At 42.5% G+C, this 22,228-nt stretch overlaps 1 protein-coding gene across 4 annotated transcripts in view; it reads right to left on the reverse strand.

The window, feature by feature from the left end:
* The window catches only part of BICRAL (BRD4 interacting chromatin remodeling complex associated protein like), a 61,586-nt gene that overhangs the window by 27,533 nt on the left and 11,825 nt on the right, over window positions 1–22,228 (reverse strand). For 3 of the 4 annotated variants that reach the window (XM_040430360.1, XM_040430359.1, XM_040430358.1), the window contains exons 2-5: window positions 9,277–9,393; window positions 8,939–9,003; window positions 4,516–4,564; window positions 1–69 (exon numbers count right to left, since the gene is read on the reverse strand). In XM_040430360.1, coding sequence (XP_040286294.1) covers window positions 1–69; window positions 4,516–4,564; window positions 8,939–9,003; window positions 9,277–9,333 — 240 coding nt within the window. In that variant the 5' untranslated portion in view covers window positions 9,334–9,393. The remainder of the gene's footprint in view (window positions 70–4,515; window positions 4,565–8,938; window positions 9,004–9,276; window positions 9,394–22,228) is intronic. The other variant, XM_040430361.1, reaches the window with a different exon arrangement.

The raw sequence follows: 22,228 nt of genomic DNA on the forward strand, positions 1-22,228 counted from the left end.
ACTAGTATTAGCAAAAATGGAGTTTGAATTAGATGCAGAAAAATCCGCATTTGTTAATTCTTCACCAGCCTGCAAGGAAATAAACAGAATGAATATAAAGGAAGAAGGAGCCATAAAATGGGAACAAATAGAAATCAATATACAGGGGCGTAGCTAAAAGCTCATGGGCCCTGGTGCAAGAGTTCAGCTTGGGCCCCCGTCCCTCAGTGCTTGTTGGCAAGGGGCAGGGGAGCACATCGCCTTCCTGCTGCCTGAGGCAAACATTGAAAGGGTACCCTCTCATGCCAAATTCTTAACCTTACCCCTTCCCTCCAGCCAGAGGTGTAAATTGACCAGCATGCACTTTCTATAATGCCAGTGTCTTATGTGGCACAAGGGTCTTTGGGCCCCCTCAGGCTCCTGGGCCCAGTAGCGACTGTTACCTCTGCACCCCCTATAGCTTCGCCCCTGTCAATATAAAGTAAGACAAATATACTGTATAAAACGCAATATGATACATGCAGTTATAAGGAATATCCAGTTTTTAGGGTTCCTGAACACAGCTAATTAGGTCAGTACCAGGAAAATGGTTAATGGGTTCTCAGCTGCAGGTAATAGAGGGGTCTCAATCATTCATGCCCTATCACCTGTACAATAACAAAAAGAGACCATCTGGGGGGAGAAAAAGGAGCTGCTTTACGCAAAAGTGCAGGGGTGGCAAACCTTTTTGACGGAGTTTGCTAAAAAGCATAATTATCTTTCTGGAAAATTGGATTGTACCTGCATAGTTTGTATGGAAAGTCAGGGTTAAGAATCCTGAATCTGCCCTTGTAAAAGGCTAGGAGATGGACTTAGGTCCAGCCGGTAACAGAAAATACACATGAGCCAAATTTAGAACTCGCACAGAAAATGCTAGCCATAGTGATGATGAGATGTATTCAAATTATCATCATCATCATCATCATCTGTATGGGTAAATACACACGTCAGATTTTTCCACAGAATCCACAGAAATTTCCACAAGAAAATCAGCACGGAAAGGTGCAGATTTGTTTTGCAATGCAGTAAATAGGGCAGATTTACCCATGTGGATTTTTCTCTGGATTTGGCCTCATGCACACGACCGTTGTGTGCATCCATGTCCGTTGTTCCGTTTTCCGTGATTTTCTGCGGACCCATTGACTTGCAATGGGTCCGTTGAAAACTCGGAAAATGCACCATTTGTCATCCGCATCCGTGATCCATGTTTCCAGTCCGTCAAAAAAATATGACCTGTCCTATTTTTTTCACGGACAACGGTTCGCGGACCCATTCAAGTCAATGGGTCCGTAAAAAAAGAAGGAGGCACACAAGATTGTCATCCGCGTCCGTGATCCGTTTTTTTCCTATCATTTTCAAGGCAAACTTGACGTTCGGGTGTTTGCCTGGCCGTGCGGAGCCAAACGGATCCGTCCAGACTTACAATGTAAGTCAATGGAGACGGATCCGTTTGACGTTGACACAATATGGTGCAATTTCAAACGGATCCGTCCACCATTGACTTTTAATGCAAAGTCAGGACGGATCCGTCTGACTAACAATGTCATGACCGGCGTCACGCAAAGGGAGGGAAATGGGAAGGCCCTGTCCAAGGGAGAGGGAAAGGTGGTGACCCCTGACTCACCTTGCGGCTGGCACCTGACTGCCCTGACGTCCCTAGACGGGTTCATCACCCGTACGCCGATCACGTGCCTAAACCCTGGCTTTCCCTAAGATGAGCCCTACGTAATGAACAGGGCGGTGGGATCACTAGTCCGCACCACTGACACTAAAGGAAAACACCAAGGAGAGGACAGACAATACAGACAAAACATATAATCCCAGGTGGGCGACAACAGCAGACAACAAAAGCCCAACAGGGATCCGGAGGGTAACACTCTGGACCAACAACCAGGGATCACAGCGACTCAGCTCCAGTGGGTCAGTATAGAAGTCCAGGCAGGAAGCTCTATATCTGGCAACCAGAGAAGTGGGAGAGGGGAATATAAGGAGGTAGGGAGTGCTGGACAAGGAACAGCTGAGGAGAAGGAGCTACGGATCCCTGAGTGAGCCAAAAAGGGTTGCAAGGCAAACCCAGAAAGCTACCATTAAGAAACAGCACTATCTTTATACATAGAGCTCGCAGCCACCCGCTGCGACTTCCTGACCCCGGTTATAACGGAGTCAGACGTGGCTCTTGACACCCTCGTGACAAACAATTAGACTTAGATTTTTTTCTGAAATATAATGCAGACGGAAAGGATACCATCGTTTGCATTATAGGTGCGGATCCGTCTGTGCAGATACCAGACGGATCCGCCCCGAACGCAAGTGTGAAAGTTAAATTTTTTTTTCACTTTTCATGACTGGTGATCCTCCAAAAATCAAGGATGACACACGGAAACAAAAACAGAAACGGATCACGGAACAACGGAACCCCGTTTTGCGGACCGTGAAAAAATACTGTCGTGTGCATGAGGCCTTTCACTGAGGAATGCGAAAATAATAAATGAAATGCCAGAAGAAATGGTGAATGTAAACCCATGGGAAATCTGCTGGAAATCTAGAACACTAGACTACTTGCAGATTCTGTTGCATATTTTTTCTTCCTTGCTGAGGTCAATGAGGAATATCTGAAAATATTTTGGAACAGAATTGACATGCTGCAGATTTCAATGGTTCTTCCTCAGGATAGGTCATCAATATCAGATCAGTCTGGGTGCAACACTCAACACCCTTACCAATTAGCTGTTTAAAGAGGCCGTAGCCTTCTGATGAGCACTGCTGCCTCTTCCTAGGCCAGTGATGTCACGTTCATTGGTCAATTAGCCTATGTGGAGCTCAGTCACATTCAAGTGAATCGGCCTGGGCGGCAATACCAAGCACAGCCACTATACAACATATGGCACTATGCTTGGTATGCTGTGAGGAGACTGCAGACCTCGGCAGGGGTGCAGGGAGTTGGACTCCCACTAATCTGATAGTGATGACCTATGCTAACGAGAAGATAACATTAATAACATAACCCTAGCATCACCCTTTGATTAGTAACACTAACCCTCAATAAGACAGAATTTGGCTATAGACAGCAATTTATTTGTACGAACATTTATACGGCATAATTACATCAAAGTTTTTGATCAGATGTGCTGTGGCTACAATGTTGTCCATGTTGTCCGATTTTTCACATGATGGACACCGGTGGCATCCAACGGACTCCAAACTGACTTAACCCCCTCATGATATTCGCTGTACAGGTAATGCCGACTGCGGACATTTCAAATGTGACCACAGCATCTGAGAGGGCTAAAACCCAAAAGCGTGCACTTCCGGAGCAGGAAGGCTTTCCCCCGGCGGGGATCGGGAAAGCGTTTTATGCTAGTAATGAGCCTGAGCCTGCACTAGGCTTCCAGGCTCATTACCTGTATATTACAATTCAGGCCAGCAGGTGGAAGCACTGAATTGTAATATAGCGATTTCTGTATAGAATAATGGAGCAAATTCCAAGTAGGAGTCCACTTGAGGACGTAAAAAAGTTTTTAAAAATGTAAAAAAAAATATATATATATTCTAATCACCTCCCTTTGCCCAAAATAAAAATAAATAACCGCCACATGGGAAAACGCCCGTACTATTAAAATATTAAAAATGTATCCCATATGGTGAATGGCGTATAGAAAATAAAAATGCCTGATTCGCCGTTTTACTTCCCAAAAAACATTTGCAACAAAAAGTGATCAAAAAGTCATACACATTTCAAAATGGTATTAACAAAAACTAAAAATCATCCCGCAAAAATTGAGACCCCACAAATCTCCATAGACATAACTATAAAAAAGTTATGGGTGATGACAAGCAAAAAATTATTTTCTGACAAAAACTATATAAGTGCAGTATTGCCGTAATCGTACTTATCCACAGAATGAAGAGCACAAGTTACTTTTACCGCATAGTGAATGCCATAAAAACAAAACCCATAAAACTGGGGCAGAATTGTGTTTTTTTTCCAATTCCACCAAATTTGGATTTTTTTTCCAGCTTCCCTCTACATCGTATGCCATATTAAATGGTGGCATTAGAAAGTACAACAAGCCCTCATATGTCAACCGAAAAATGAAAAAGTTATGGCACCGTGAAGGCAGGGAGCGAAAAAAAAAACGACAAAACGGAAAATCACAGAGTCAAGAAGGGGATAAAATTGGGTCCGTCAAGTTCTACCAAGGTGTTTGCCATTTTGAAACATGCAACACTATTTTTGCTGTCAAAAATGACGGAATTTGCGATGGAGTCTCCGATGCAGATGTGAACACTGTAAATCATTACTCATCTTACAATTATCATACACTCACAAGGTCAACTAAAGCTAGAGTGGAGATGATGTACAGCGGGGGCACAAGCAGGGGGCCTAATTTTCCTTTTAGATAATGGGTGCTGTCCTCTATGTAGACCCCATTTCAACATGTGTAAACCTCGGTCCCGCCAGCTAATTTAAATTAAATGTGAGAGAGAACCACTTACTGATTTACAACCAGATCCATGCAGAAAATAATTTAATGCCTGTGGGTCCCTTGAAGAAAAAGGAAAATTAAATAAGTTGCATTAAAAAATAAACAAGGCTTATTAGAAAAAAAAACATTTGTTCATAGCAAAAAACTTGTTGATCTACTATTGTCACTACTCTCAATACTCCTGCAGGAATGAGTAGATTGTAAAATGTATTACATTTAAACAAAGACCATTCAGTGATCTGTCTCCTGAGGCAAAGGGCAAATCCTGAAGAAGTTCAGACCACGCACAATGGCATAGGACATGGGAAGGGAATAAGCCTGATAATGCCTACTAGTGCATTGACGCAGGTGGTTGATGCCCACGGGTTATTATCTGGCAGGGCACGTCTCCAAGAAGCAGAAAGACAATTCTGAACAGAAACATCTAGTAGGTCAGAGGTTTTGCAGAGTAGCAAGTGTCATGGCTTCTGATTCCTCAACATACAATATGCAGCAGAAATAAATCCTCTATATACAGTCCTGATCAAATGTTTAAGACCACTTGAAAAATTGCAAAAAATCTTATTTTACATTGTTGGATCTTAACAAGGTTCAAAGTAGACCTTCAAAATGCAACAAGAAGAAATGAGAGTGAGACAAAACATTTTTTGAGCATTCAATTAATTGAAAATAACGATTAAACTGAAACAGGCTGTTTTTCAGCTGATCCAAATTTTAGGACCACATGCCTTTAAAAGGCCAAATCTGTGCAAAGATGTGGATTCATTGTCATTTTCTGTCAGGTAGTCACACGTTGTGATGGCAAAGGCAAAAAAACTCTCCCTTTTTGAACGTGGTCGGGTTGTTGAACTGCATAAGCAGGGTCTCTCACAGCGCGCCATCGCTGCTGAGGTGGGACGCAGTAAGACAGTCATTTGGAATTTCTTAAATGATCCTGAGGGTTATGGAACAAAAAAGTCAAGTGGAAGACCCAACAAAAATGTCACCAGCACTGAGCCGGAGGATCCAATTGGCTGTCCGTCAAGACACTGGACGATCCTCGACCCAAATTAAGGCCCTTACTGGTGCTGACTGCAGCCCCATAACCATCAGACGGCATCTGAGACTGAAGGGCTTCAAAACAAAAAACGTCTTCAAAGACCTCGTCTCCTTGAACGCCACAGAACAGAACGCACCAAACATGGGACATTCAAAGGTGGGAGAAAGTTTTATTCTCTGATGAGAAAAAATGTAACCTTGATGGTCCTGATGGTTTCCAACGTTACTGGCATGACAAGCAGATCCCACCTGAGATGTTTTCTACGCGCCACAGTGGAGGGGGCGCCATAATGGTCTGGGGTGCTTTTTCCTTCAGTGGAACAATGGAGCTTCAGGAAGTGCAGGGGCGTCAAACGGCCGCTGGCTATGTCCAGATGTTGGAGAGAGCATTCCTCATGACTGAGGGCCCTCGTCTGTGTGGTAACCACTTAGTTTTCAACAGGACAACGCTACAGTACACAATGCCCGCAGGACAAGGGACTTCTTCCAGGAGAATAACATCACTCTTTTGGCCCATCCTGCGTGTTCCCCTGATCTAAATCCAATTGAGAACCTTTGGGGATGGATGGCAAGGGAAGTTTACAAAAATGGACAACAGTTCCACACAGTAGATGGCCTTCGTGCGGCCGTCTTCACCACTTGGAGAAATGTTCCCACTCACCTCATGGAAACGCTTGCATCAAGCATGCCGAAACTAATTTTTGAAGTGATAAACAATAAAGGCGGAGCTACTCATTACTGAGTTCATGTTTGGAAGTTGGATTTCTGTTTTGGGGGGGGGGGTTTAGTGTTTTTTTGGAGGTGGGGTCCTAAACTTTTGATCAGCTGAAAAACAGCCTGTTTCAGTTTATTCGTTGTTTTCATTAAATTGAATGCTCAAAAAATGTTTTGTCTCACTTCTATTTCTTCTTGTTGCATGTTGAAGCTCTACTTGGAACTTTGTTAAGATCCAGCCATGCGAAATATGATTTTTTGCCATTTTTCAAGTGGTCTTAAACTTTTGATCAGGACTGTATTTATTCAAAAAATTTGCCAAAAGTGGGTGGATCAAAAATCAACCAGAGGCATAGATGATGGATGGATCCAATCTTTTTAATTTTCCCTTCTTTATTTATAAATGTATAAAACATTACAATTATAAGGTAATATATTTATTTTCCATTATTCCCTTCCAATATCCTTCCACCTCCCTTGCCCAGGGACTGCCCGGCTGGATAGATAATAATAATAGAGTTGTTACTTAGGATCAATCTCTTATCTGTAATAATGGTGAATGGACACTACAGTAGCAAAAGGGTTAAAAATAATTTATAATGTTTTATAGCCAGATCACTGTAGATTATTAATCAAAACGAAACCATGGAGGTTCCAACCGCTGTGCATTACAGTAGATTTATGCAACACCTACAGTCTATAAGAAAAGCTAAACCTTACACCTTCGAGACTTGGCTTCCATGCATTTCCAGAAAGGTGGCAGTGACTGGTTTATCCCGGACATGACTCGGGTGTATTAGTATGTTGCTAAGGCCTCCTGCACACAACCGTTTTTTTCCCCCGTGTACTGGCCGTTTTTTGCGTTCCGTATACGGTCCGTATACAGAACCATTCATTTCAATGATTCCGCAAAAAAAACGGAATGTACTCCTTATGCATTCCGTTTCCGTATTTCCGTTCCGTTTAAAGATAGAACATGTCCTATTATTGCCCGCAAATCAGGTTCCGTGGCTCCATTCAAGTCAATGGGTCTGCAAAAAAACTGAACACATATGGAAATGCATCCGTATGTCTTCCGTTTCCGTTCCGTTTTTTGCAGAACCATCTATTGAAAATGTTATGCCTAGCCCAATTTTATCTATGTAATTACTGTATACTGTATATGCCATACGGAAAAACGGAACGGAAAAACGGAACAGAAACGGAAACACAACGGAAACAAAAAACGGAACAACTGATCCGTGAAAAACGGATCACAAAACACTGAAAAAGCCATACGGTCGTATGCAGGAGGCCTAACTTTGTTTATTTCCCATGCTTACTGAAGGTCAAGTGACAGATTAAGGGCACATTCACACAAACGTGGTTTGGTTCCGCAGCCGAGACACATTTTTTGCGGCTCAGATGCTGACCCATTCACTTCAATGGGTCCGCAAAAGATGCGGACAGCACTCCGTGTGCAGTCTGCATCCACTGCTCCGTTCCGTGGCCTCACAAAAATTATAGATTATGTCCTATTGTTGTCCGTTTTGTGGACAACAATAGGCATTTCTATAGTGGGCCGCCCGTTTCGTAAATTGCGGCAGGCACATGGGCAGCATCCGTGTTTTGCGGATCCACAATTTACGGACCGTAAAACACGGCACTTTCGTGTGCATGAGCCCTAAAGGGAATGTATCGCTTATATTTCTTTTACAAATTACAACTGTATGCTGATACATATTATTCTTAGGCCTCATGCACACGGCCGTTGTTTTGGTCCGCATCCGAGCCGCAGTTTTGGCGGCTCGGATGCGGACCAATTGACTTCAATGGGGCCGCAAAAGATGCGGACAACCCTCCGTGTGCTGTCCGCATCCATTGCTCCGTTCCATGGTCTGCAAAAAATATATAACCTGTCCTATTCTTGTCCGCGTTTTGCGGACAAGAATAGGCAGTTATATTAATGGCTATCCGTGCCGTCCCGCACACGGACGCCATCCGTGTTTTGCGGATCCTCGGTTTGCGGACCGCAAAACACACAACGGTCGTGTGCATGAGGCCTTATTGTAAACTGTTTTTATTTTCTGATTGTAGTTTTAGTGCAGTTAGATAAATTCAGACATTTGCTTTAGGGCTATTTCACGCTAAAGGTAAAACTGATCCGGCAGCACGCAGCAGTTTCCGTCCAGCCGCTCCTCGACATATTTTCTGGGTTGCAGCTGGATGTCAATGGGCCCGGACAGATTGCTGGCAGCGCATGGCTGCGCCTGGCAAGGACGGATCCGAAAGGCTGTTCCTGTTTTACCATAAGTGTGAAACAGGCCTTACAGCAGCCACATGAACCAGAAGAACCTGAAGTCTGGAGATTCGTTTATTTAGGAGAATTTTGTGGGTGCGCCCTGCAACCTGTGCAGGGGTCACTTTTTAAGAAGAAGGCGACCTGTGACCATCACCTATTATGAATGATGAAATCTCTATGTTGCCAGCCTCTTTTTATTGCCTTAAACGCATTTGCTATACCCCTCAATAAGGCATGCTTAGGATATAAAGGTTGTAAAGCCCTGTTTATGAAACAGAAATATAATTTCCCAATTAATAATAAAAAAGAATGGGAGGCATAAAGTTTCCAGGTGATAGATAACCTAACAATAATTGATTTTATTCAGATCTATGCATATGAATAAATATGATCTACTTACCCAATAAAATCAAGAAGACCGGAGTCGTCATCATCATCCATGTCAGCTACACGAAAAATACACTTCTGTTTAGTGTGTTCAAACCCAAACATAGAAAATTTCAATGTCCAATGAAACAGGTCAAATCCACTTTAATTACACACAAATATGCAGATACTTCAAAGTTTTTTTTTCTCTCATTCCTCAAAAATGTGTCATACAACAGGGAGTTTCAAATTAAAAACACTTTAGGCGCTGGCTGACCGCCAGATAACTATTCTTCACTTTTAATAAGAACATTTACTGCACCATCTAATTTTTGTAAACATATAAAGTTGTTTTTTCTTTGCAAAAAGTACCTTGTTTTCCAAAGAATTACCACAACTTCTGATCATGCCATTGATAAGAGGAGCCATATTGAAATGGGTTCAGAAGGTTCATTTTGACAAGTAAATACTACTGCAGAAAGCCGGGACCTACGAGAGAAGAAATATTACAAAATGTTAATAATTGTCATATCAATATAGATTTAAAAACGTTTACCGGTAGGTTAAAAATGAAAGGGGCTATTCCGAAGAATCACTGACACAACAAAAGTTCTGGAACTGCGTTTAAAGTTATTGCATGATTGATGTAAAAAATGGAAATCAGACGTCATATAAGACATGACAGTCTCGTTATAACAAAGCTAGAACCAGCCCTGCACCTCACATGGATCCAGAGATCTCTCTATTCACTGCTCTGCTAGATTTTCTTCAGGCTGGCAGCACAAGGCGTGTGTCCTTTCTGCTGCGGCTTTCCCTATCACAGCCTAGGGGGTGTCTTTTCTTGCTGCAGCTCTCTCCCTGTTACAGCCTTACAGCTAGTGGCAGTTGAAGGATGGAAATGAGCATGTGTGACCACCTTGTTAGGTGGACATACACATTGTTATACAGATTAGACCACTGGGAAGCCATTATAATGAAATAAAAAGAATGTCTCACAAATGGAGCATTTTTGTAACAGAAAGTAAATAGTTTTTCATACAGAATTATATTAAAATAACATTTAAAGGTGCCACAACCCCTTTAATGTCAAAGTAATTTGCAGGTTTACTAGCATAAATAACCTTTTTTGCTTCTATATTTAGTTCTGCTGTTATTTTTTTTGTGGACCCATTGAAATAAATGGTTCCGCATACGGTCCGCAAAAAAAAACTGAACGGACACGTAAAGAAAATACATTTGCGTGCATGAGCCCTTAAGCAGTTTCCTTTGTAATTCCTCCTGAAATTAATAAATTATGAATTGACAACTGGGTGTTACCATTCCTCTTCTAAATGGGTGTGTCCCCACACAGTTTGACACTTGCAGCACTGACTAGATAGCTGCAGACTGTGTCGGGACAACTTCAACTGCTAACACCCAGTTGTCAATTAATTCAAACATTTCTAGGAGGAATAGCAGAGTTCCAAATTGCAAAGAAATGTTATATTACAGGGAATACAATTATTTAGTAAAAAAAAAAAAGATTTGTCATAAGCGCACTATTTCCTTATACCACATAGTAATTGTTAGGGAGATTTGTTCAACTCTCACTCAATCCCTCCGACTAGACAAGTTCCATTACAGTACATCCACAGGGTACTTCATTTGCAGCAGACAAATCAGCCAGGCATCTTGCTTTGGAAGTGACAAAATACTAGTTGCTATAGTCAAGTACTTAAAATCTACTTTGCTAGTAACCATAAAATGCTGTAGATTTGCACATAAAAATCCACAGCGTTTCAGTTCAATGTGGATATACCCTTAAAGGGAGTCTGTCACCTGAAAATTCACTGTTCAACCAGACACAATGCCTTGTAGGGCTAGCTCAGCTGAATGATACCTTTTGATATGTTGCTTCATTCTGGAGCAAAACAAACCATTAATCTATATGCAAAGTTAAGTGTACTGGGGATGGGTCCAAGCAGCCTTTGCTCCTCCTGCTACCTCTGCCAGCCCTTTCCTCTTCTTGGAGGACAAGGCCAGGCGAGATGACAGTGCAGGAACCTGGTCCTGTCAATCAAGCAGAGACAGGGTCTGGCAAAGAAAGCAGGAGGAGCAAGGGTGCACAAAGTGACTTGCATAAAGCAATATTTAGTTTCTTCACATACCACTGTTTTCTTTGAGTTTTTCCCTTAGTTACGGCTGTTTAAACATTTACAATATGAGGACCTTCTCAAGATGGATCCTCTGTCAGTTCTCTGAGGCCAAATCTGCTTTCCCTCACTTCACATACACACTTGCTGTAGCCAGCAGCTCCCTGCCAGCCAATCAGATTGGATTACTGAGAGACACGCCTCCTCACTCTGAAGCCTAATGCAGGCATGCAGTGTGGAAGACCGCCCCTCTGTCTTCTGTTTATACTAAAAGGAAGACAGACAAGCCCTAGTAACGGTCTTTTATGGGAGCAGTGGAAAGGGACAGAGAACAATAATGAAAGCTGTTATTATAAGGTAATTACAGATCTTTTGACAACCATTCACAGACTAACTCAAGTATACATGCCTAGCTCTAATAAACTAGCAAATAAAAAAAATATGAGTTACCCTTTAACCTTTTTCTCTGTCTTTCCAGCACCTGACTTCTTTTTACCAGACTGCCTGCTACTAGGAATTGTGCAATCATCTATATTTTGGCTCCATTCCCATTCTGTATCTCATCTGTGTTTTAGAGACTACTCTCCTTCATAGCCATATAAGCCATCCAGTGGCTCAGAGAAGTGCAGTACTGCATCCTGGCAAGCTCTACAGCAGTGATCTCCAAACTGTGGCTCTCCAGCTGTTGCAAAACTACAACTCCCAGCAAGACCTGACGGAATAAGCTGTTTAACAACAGCTGGAGATCACTGATTTACAATGTATGGCTCCATTATCCTAAGATCCTTAGGCCCCTTGCAGACGAACGTGAGCGGATTAGGTCCGGATGCGTCGCGGATGAGTTCAGTGAAAAATGCGCTATTTCGCAACCAAGTTTATTCAGTTTTGTATCCCATCGCGTTCAGTTGTTCACTTTTTATTGATGTGTTTTTCACGCGCGATAAAAAAAAATCTCTTAGCAACCATTCATGAAAAACGCATTGCATTCGCACTTGCTTGCCGATGCGATTTTCACGCAGCCCCATTCACTTCTATGGGGCCAGTGGCGTGAAAAACGCAGAATATAGAACATGCTGCGATTTTGACGCAACACACAAGTGATGCGTGAAAACCAACGCTCATGTACACATCCCCATTGAAATTAATGGGTCTGGATTCAGTGCGGGTGCTATGAGTTCACATTATGCAGAAAATTCTGCCAGAAAATATGCAACATCAAAACTTCCACCATGTTATCTTATGACAAAGTGGATTTTTTGCTGATTTTCACGCAAAATTTTCTACTGCAGAGTCAGTTTGCCATTGAATTGAATGGATAGATTCTCATACAGGGAATCTGCCACACAATCTGCACCATACTTCACACCAAAAAATCTGCAACAATCCTGCAGATTTTCCGGCAGAACTTTCCACAATATGTCAAGGCACCCTTATTCTTGTAGCTGTGTGCTCCTGGTCCTGTGTGCCAGCAGTCTGCCTACCTTTATTCCTAAATATTCCTTTATGTTTTTCTGTTCCATGCTGTAGTTTTCTTCTTATAACTTTTTCTTTTTATAACTCAGGTTATAGTTACTAGATTTATGGAGAAGGGTCGTTGATCCCAGGACTTAGGGTCCATTCACACGTCCGGTGAATGGGTCCGCATCCGTTCCGCAAATTGCGGAACAGGTGCGGACCCACTTATTCTCTATAGGGGAGGAATGGATGCGGACAGCACACAGTGTGCTGTCTGCATCCGCATTTCCGGAGCGCGCCCCCGATCTTCCGGTCCGCGGGTTTCAGAAAAAAATAGAACATGTCCTATTCTTGTGGACAAGAATAGGCAGTTCTATGGAGGTGCCGGCCGGGTGTATTGTGGATCCGCAATACACTACGGACGTGTGAATAGACCCTTATTCTGATTGCCTGATTAGAATCGGGAAGGACATTTTTCCCCCAAAAATGAGGAAAATTGGTTTCTACCTCATGGATCAACTTGCAGGATAACAGGCTGAACTGGATGGATGTCTTTTTTCAGCCTTACAAACTATGTTACTTTGACTCCTTGCTCATTCCCTGGATGTATTCTGGGCACACCTATAGCTGGCTTTGTTTCTGACCTCTCCCCCCTATAACCAGGAAATGCCCACCTTGCTATTGTACATCCAATGACTCAGCTGCTGAATTTCCATCTCAGAAAGGTCAAAAGCTGTGGGGTAAAACCTGCATCACATATTGACATGCTGCAGAAAACCCACAGCGCAGGTCAGTTAAATTAACTTGTCATGTTGAACTTAGTTTTTGAGCTGCAGGCAGCATGTTATAGAGCTGGAGGATATGAGCAGATTGGCGTATCATTTTATAGGAAAAGATTCAGTAAAACTTGTAATTTATTCATTTAAATTCCTGCTCATTCAGGGCTTGAAGTTCAGGGGGCGGTCCTATCAGTGATTGACAGCTATCTCTGTATACACAGTCATAGAGGGAAGGCTGTCAATCACTGATAGGACCGCCTCCGGGACTTCAAAGCCCTGAATGAGCAGGAATTTAAATAAATAAATTACAAGTTTTACTAAATCTTTTGTCATATATTAATCTGTTCAGCTCATCCTACTCTATCACAGGCTGCCTGCAGGTTATTTTACATTTTCATGGTGACAAGTTCCCTTTAAAGCAATTTTTTTTTCTAGTACTGTAAACTGTGGAAAATCCACAGCATTTACTCCACATGTGACATGCCCTTATACCTGAAAACACCTATTCTAACCAAACCTCTAGATAGACCTTCCCATCACAAACCCACAAACTCTGCTTTTAGGCTTAAAGGGGTTGTCTCATCACAGACAATGGGGGCATATTGCTAGGATATGCCCCCATTGTCTGATCGGTGCGGGTCCCACCGCTGGGACCCGCACCTATATCGGGAACGGAGCCCCGCAAGGTGGTGGCTGAAGGACTCCGATCCGGCCCCCAACAAGCACACTCCCCATAGAACAGGCCAGCGCTCCCATTCACCTCTATGGGCCAGACAGGATTAGCCGAGCCAGTGCTCGGCTATTTTCGGCTGCCCCATAGAAAATGAATGGAGGGCGGCTGCGCATGCACAGTGCGCCCTCCAACATTTTCGGTGCTCCGTTCTCGATATAGGTGTGGGTCCCAGCGGTGGGACCCGTACCTATCAGATAATGGAGTAATATCCTAGCGATATGCCCCTATTGTCTGTGATGAGACAAACCCTTTAAACCTCATTTACAGGTTAGTGTTTGGTCAGAGATTTCCATTAGTGATTGTGAGCCAAAACCAGGAGTGGAGCCTCCACAGAGATAAGGTATACAGGAAAGATCTGCACCTGATCTGTGTTTAGAGCCACACATGGTTTTGGCTCCCAATCACTGACCAAACACTAACATGTGAATGAGGAATTACTCTGGAAGGCTATGTACACCTTTGGTGCAATTATATTCTTCTTATTACTACTAATTTACACTCACCTAAAGAATTATTAGGAACACCTGTTCTATTTCTCATTAATGCAATTATCTAGTCAACCAATCACATGGCAGTTTCTTCAATGCATTTAGGGGGGTGGTCCTGGTCAAGACAATCTCCTGAACTCCAAACTGAATGTCAGAATGGGAAAGAAAGGTGATTTAAACAATTTTGAGCGTGGCATGGTTGTTGGTGCCAGGCGGGCCGGTCTGAGTATTTCACAATCTGCTCAGTTACTGGGATTTTCACGCACAACCATTTCTAGGGTTTACAAAGAATGGTGTGAAAAGGGAAAAACATCCAGTATGCGGCAATCCTGTGGGCAAAAATGCCTTGTAGATGCTAGAGGTCAGAGGAGAATGGGCCGACTGATTCAAGCTGATAGAAGAGCAACGTTGACTGAAATAACCACTCGTTACAACCGAGGTATGCAGCAAAGCATTTGTGAAGCCACAACACGCACAACCTTGAGGCGGATGGGCTACAACAGCAGAAGACCCCACCGGGTACCACTCATCTCCACTATAAATAGGAAAAAGAGGCTACAATTTGCACGAGCTCACCAAAATTGGACTGTTGAAGACTGGAAAAATGTTGCCTGGTCTGATGAGTCTCGATTTCTGTTGAGACATTCAAATGGTAGAGTCCGAATTTGGCGTAAACAGAATGAGAACATGTATCCATCATGCCTTGTTACCACTGTGCAGGCTGCTGCTGGTGGTGTAATGGTGTGGGGGATGTTTTCTGGGCACACTTTAGGCCCCTTAGTGCCAATTGGGCATCGTTTAAATGCCACGGGCTACCTGAGCATTGTTTCTGACCATGTCCATCCCTTCCCATGACCACCATTTACCCATCCTCTGATGGCTACTTCCAGTAGGATAATGCACTATGTCACAAAGCTCAAATCATTTTAAATTGGTTTCTTGAACATGACAATGAGTTCACTGTACTAAAATGGCCCCCACAGTCACCAGATCTCAACCCAATAGAGCATCTTTGGGATGTGGTGGAACGGGAGCTTCGTGCCCTGGATGTGCATCCCTCAAATCTCCATCAACTGCAAGATGCTATCCTATCAATATGGGTCAACATTTATAAAGAATGCTATCAGCACCTTGTTGAATCAATGCCACGTAGAATTAAGGCAGTTCTGAAGGCAAAAGGGGGTCCAACACCGTATTAGTATGGTGATCCTAATAATTCTTTAGGTGAGTGTATATGTATTTTGGACTAAAACATGTATGTGATAGATTTTTATTAAAAATGCTTATATCATTTGACATTTGCAGATTCTACATTTTACCCTACATAGCTAGCTCCTTTGACCTATCCGGAATAAATGCCCAAATTATAGTTGAACTAGTTGTGCTTAAAGGGGTATTCTCATCTAGTATATTTTAGGCATATCCACAGGATACGCAATAAAAGTCTGATAGGTGCAGGCCACGTTCGGCTATTTTTGGAAGTGCTACTGAAGTGAATGGAGAAATATGTGAAGCAAAGTAAAATCCTCGATAAAGCGGTGCTTGAAAGTTTGCGAACCCATCAGAATTTTCAGTATTTCTACATAGAATTGACGACCTAAAACTACATCAGATTTTTACAGTTCTAAAAGAATATAAGATAACAAATCAAATGAATCAAAAATATTAGACTTCATCATTTATTTATCTAGGAAAATTAACCAAGATCACATGTCTGTGAGTGGCAAAAGTATGTGAACCTTTGTTTTTAGTATCTGGTGTGATCCCCTTGTACAGCAATAACTGCAGCTAAACTTTTCTGGTAATTGTTAATTAATCCTGCACATCGGCTTGGGGGCCAAAACAGCTGTAACTTTGTTATGTTGGTGGGTTTCCTCCCTTGAACTGCTCACTTCAGGTCCTTGTATAACATTGGATTAAGTTCAGGACTTTGACTTGCCCATTCCAAGACTTTATTCTTCTTTAATCGTTCTTTGGTAGAACGACTTGTGTGCTTAGGGTTGTTGTCTTGCTGGATGACCCATGTTCTCTTGAGATTCAGCTCACAGACAAATGTTCTGACATTTTCCTTTCAAATTTGCTGGTATAATTCAGAATTCATTATTTATTTCCATCAATAATGGCAAGCCGTCCTGGCCCAGATGCAGCAAAACAGGCCCAAACCATGATACTACCACCACTGTGTTTCACAGATAGGATGATGTTTTTATGCAGGAATGCAATGCTTTCCTTTCTCCAAACACAACGCTTCTCATTTAAACCAAAAAGTGCCATTTTGGTCTCATCCATCAAACAACAATAGCCTTCTGGCTTGTCCAGGTGATCTTTAGCAAACTACAGATGGCCAGCAATGTTACTTATGAAGAACAGCAGCTTTCTCCTTGCAATCCTGTAATGCACACCATTGTTGTTCAGTGTCTCCTGATGATGGACTCATGAACATTAAAATTGGCTGATGTGAGAAAGGCCTTTCTTTACTTTACACTCCTTGCTTTTGGAGTAATCTTTGTTGGTCGACCACTCCGGGGAAGGGTAATAATGGTCTTGAACTTCTTCAATTTGGACACAGTCTGTCCAACTGTGGATTTGTGGAGTCCAAACTCTTTAGAGATGGTTTTATAAGTTTATAAGTTCCAGCCTGATGAGCATCAATATTTCTTCTTCTGAGGTCCTCAGAAATCTTTGTTCGTGCCATGATATATTTCCACAAACATGTGTTGTAAAGATCCGACGTGATAGATCCCTGTTCGTTAGATAAAATAGGTCACCCGCTCACACCTGAACACTCTACTTTCAACTTCAAATTATCTGCTAATACTAAAGGTTCAAATACTATTGCCACTCACTCATATAATATTGGATCATAATCCTCAATAAATAAATGACCGTCTAATATTTTTGACTCAGTTTTTTTTTATCTACTTTTAGGCCTGTGAAAATCTGATGTAGTTTAGGGTCAAATTTATGCAGAATAATTTAAACTTCTTAAGGGTTTAGGGTTGTCAAGATACCAAAATTCTGATTCGATTTTGATACCATTAAAAAGTATCACAAAGTATTGCAATAAAACACCAAAAAAGCAGTGTGCATACGGCATTTTATGGAATGTCCGGCCCATAATAGAACATTCCTATCCTATTTTTTGGGGTAGAGATCTATCTATCTAGATAATAGAGATCTATGAGGGCGAAGAGGATTTTACATTGTCCCTGCTGCCCTGTGCTTTATGCACACAGAAGCAGGGAGCTTACCATGGCAGCCATGGAAGGCTTCAGTAACGTCCTAGCTGTCATAGTAACTGATTGGAGCCCCGCAAATTCTCTGTTGGGGCTCCGATCGGAAGCTGCCACTGCCACAAATGAATATACTGGGGGGAGGGACACTGCGCCACCAATAAAGATAACATTGAGGAGGGTGGGGGGCACCGTGACCACTGCACCACCAATGAAGATAACAATGAGGGGGGTAAGGACTGTTACCACTGCACCACCAATGAATATAATTAACCTCTTAATACAAATGTGGGCTGAAGGTATCACACAGCCGGCACCCAGCCTCAATGACAGGGCACAGTGATCCTGCAAACCCCGTCAATTAACAGGCATGGCACCTGAGGGGTTAATTAAGAGGGTTCGGCAGTTCGCTGCGATACAGCAGCACCCGCCACCCACATTTCTTTTTAGGGGTTAATTATATGCATTGGTGGCGGCGCGTGCCATGTTCTCAAAAATATACTAGGTAGTTTGGTATTGGAAAATAGCAAATCCCAGTATCGGATCGATCCGGGGGTAAAAGTATCGCTTGGGTATCGAAAGTTCGATACCCGGTGCAACCCTAGAAGGATTCACAATCTTTCAAGCTCCACTGTATATAGTAATTAAATATTTCAGACTATACTCACCACTGGCCCAAAATTGGATGTTTATAGTTCAAAGCTTAGGGTTATTACATTTAGTTCAGCTTGCAGGTTGAGCATGCTCAGATCCAGTTCTGGGATTTATAGGAGGCTGTAACTGGGTACTATTGTGAGATTCTCAACAGCGAGGGACCACAATATGAGATGCACAAAAGAGGGCGAGACTTGGTCTTCAGTAGTCGTTGGAATACAGTGGGAGGAGAACATCCTGGAATAGATGGCAGCAATGCGACATGGGAACTGCTACTCTCACAGGCTGCTGCTGAAGACAATCGATCTCTTTCTGCACCTGGAGAGCCCAGTGTGGCACAAAGATGTAATTATATATGGTCTGGATATAGTATTGGTATTGTACTATGGTTCCATGTGTAATGACTCTGCTTTCTTGTTTCAAGTTTCTCATCTGAATGCCAGAAAATTTCTTTAGCTGTCCATACATTTTAGACAGTTGTTGGGAAAATGAGTGCTCTGCCAACAGTTGTTTCTCCTGCCCCCGCCCTTCCATACACATGTACTCTTGGCCCAGCAGAACATACATGCGCTGTGACCGGGGAGAGGGGAGTAAGCCACTACCAGACTTCTCTCCTGCAGCGCAATTATGGTACCACCACAAGGTCAGGTTTCCTAATGCAGTTTTGGAACCACAAACCAGGAGTGAATTCAAAAAAAGAGGAGTAGTATCTGTCTTTTATACTTTCTCTCCTTTTATGATCCACTCCTGATTTTGTCTTCCAAACCTGCATGCAGAAACCTGAATGTGTGGCTGCACCCTTACAGCTTTGTCCCATTTAAGTTAACGGGATGAAACTGCAATTACCCTACACCGCCACTAATGGTGTATAAGGAATTGTCTGCAGCCTGCCAACATTGTGTTCCTTTTATAAGACTGGGCTTCTGTGATAAGGCTGCCGCTTAAAGCTGGAACTACCCTCACCCATGATGGCACGGGCAATACCTGTTGTTAACCCACAAATTTGGGCAGCTACTGGCCTTGCAGCAACCGTTATGTGGAAACTCAGACGCATAAATGTGTTAACTTTCCTTGTGATCATGCCAACTCAAGACAATTAGATGACTGTGGTGATCTCTACAAAACAGGTAGTGTCAGCCTATTATGAGGGTTCTGTGGGCACTGCGAAACCAACAAGGTTCCAATATTTCAATTAAAGCCTATTACAGTCAATAATATTTATCACTAGTCCATAGGATTGATAATAAATATTAGACTTATGGGGGTCTAGCCTTAGGCCAGAGTAAGGCACAGACTCACCCCATACCTATCCACCAGTAGGGAGGAGTTGTATGGAGCAGTGCCCGAGTATGTTTGTTGCCACTCCATACCAGTCTATGGAAGATACAGAAACATTCAAACAATTCATTTGTTGACGATTACCATAAAACAAAACAAAATGTATGAAACATGCATTCACTATCCACCTCCCACAATTCACTGAATAAACCAATTCCATTAGGACTCACCATATGCACAATCCCTTTTGGGAAGCTGAAATTTAAAAATACTGATGAAGTTAAACTGTGAATAAGCAAATTGGCTCATTCACTGTTGTAAGTCTTCCTAATGTAATGTGATGTTTTCTATTGATGGCTATTGAAGTGGCTGCATATGTAGCTTTGAGTCACACGGCTGTTTCAATAAAAAAAAAAAAGGGGGGTCTTTTTTTATTTTATTTTAAAAAATCATATTGAACTTTATTTTATGTCCTAAAGCAATTGAACACATTGTTGAACAATACACTGCAATACTTCTGTGGTGCAGTGTATTGTTCATCTCAGTGCTTAATATGTGTATCAAGATGGCAGGCCCGAGGGCCTCACTTGGCCCCTGGCTACTATGACAATCTCTCAGAACGCTGTTATTGTGTCGTTTATTCACTTGGATGCCATGGTCAGCACTGACTGCAGCATCTGATGGGTTAAAAAGGCCATATCAGAATTACATAGTGTCGCTCTCCATATATTGAGTCCCTGCACACATCCACCAAATATGTACAGTGGATGTCTCTAAGGAGTGGAAAGCTATAGACAGCTTTGACATTGAGATAATGATTTTTACACATGTTGGTGGTTACCTTGCTTTAAAAAAATGCTTTTAATTTTTAGTCTGCAATTCTCATTCCTTTTTATTCCCCTTATATTCAGTTTGCAACCTGCTTCTAGTTTCAGACTTTTCTCATTTGGCTGTGTCCCGCACAGTAATATATACTGGATGTGAGGTCTGTGTGTCCAGGATGCTGCTGTCATCACTAGTTCTCATATATGAGAAAAGTTCATATTCTACATATTCTAATTTCATATTCTACAACTCAGAAGGGACCTATTACATGCTTGACATTTTTGAGTAAACCGCTTGCTGAAATCATTTATTCCCCGATATCCCTGACCTCATGAGACCACACTCTCTGCACGTTGGGGGTCATTTACTAACACTAGTTTGGCATAAAAAAGTTGCAAAAAGTTGCAAGACTAAAATATTTTTTATGTCCTTTCCATAATTCTCATTTTTGAATATAGGGTGCATGGTTTATGGTGGCTGGGGATGGGGTTAGAAACTGTGGTGCAGCGTGTAGTCATGGATTTCTTAATTATTTTTTATTTTACACTTTTGAGCCCCAAAAAGGTCATATAAAACCTTTCTGCACAGCTTATCTGGATCTGCTAAGACCCACCAGCTCGCACAGACTCCTGGCCCCCAGCAATCACTTGACTTCTGGGACCAGAGCAGAAAGTAGCATTGCCACTTCCTGATCCCTATACAAAGCAATTGAGCTCTGTATATAGAGCAATGGGGAAGGTAGGGACGGTGAAAAAACATCCCAGCTTTCTCTATGGGCAACCCTACTATCAATGACAGCTGGCTTACTGATTCCGCACGATTAGCACACGGCTGCGATCTCTGCACGAATGTTTTAAAATGTCTGTGCAGAGATATATGCCAATCGCCCTGACGTATATAGTCAACGGACAGTTGCCAATGGGTTTAATCTTGATTTTCTTTTTTTCTGCTCTTTGGCAGTTAGATAGAAAATAGATGGATCACTCAGCATACTCTCCCAATCAGTGGGGTCCCAGCAATTGGACCCACACAATAAGTCAGTCATACCCTATACTATGGACAGGGATAATTTCATCCCCTGAAGTACAAAGAATATTTTGACATTAAAGGGAACCTGTCACCTCCAAATACCATCCCAAGCCGCCAGCAGTACCTGACAGTAGCCAGGAGCGTGTTTCCGATGATCATTTTCTTCCTGAAGGCCAATGCGGCTAAAGCGCAGAAAACGTTCTTTTATCCCCTGACGGCGCGCTTCTCTAGTCATGCCTGAAGTCAAGGTGTCAGCGGCCTCCTTGCTTCAAGTGAAGATAACCACGCCCCCTTCCCTGTGACTGACAGCGCTTATGAAGATAGTTCGGCAAAGCCAGCCGAACTGCCGGCTGTCAGTCACAGCGAAGGGAGCGTGGTTATCTTCACTTGAAGCAAGGAGGCCGCTGACACCTTGACTTCAAGCATGACTAGAGAAGCGCACCGGCAGGGTATAAAATAACGTTTTCTGAACTTCAGCCTTCGGGAAGAAAATTATCGTCAGAAACACGCTGCTGGCTACTGTCAGGTACTGCTGGCGGCTTGGGATGGTTTTTGGAGATGACAGGTTCCCTTTAAGGCCACAGGTTGTTTTTTTTCTGTCACATTCATACAGCCATAACATTTTTGTCCAATGATATAACCGTACACTGACTTCTTTTTGCAGGATGAGTTTTTTCAATGCCAACATTTCTGGGGAGAATGGAATAAAACAGAACCT

The sequence above is a fragment of the Bufo bufo genome, chromosome 4 (assembly GCF_905171765.1).
Source record: "Bufo bufo chromosome 4, aBufBuf1.1, whole genome shotgun sequence".
NCBI classification, from domain to species: Eukaryota; Metazoa; Chordata; class Amphibia; order Anura; family Bufonidae; genus Bufo; species Bufo bufo.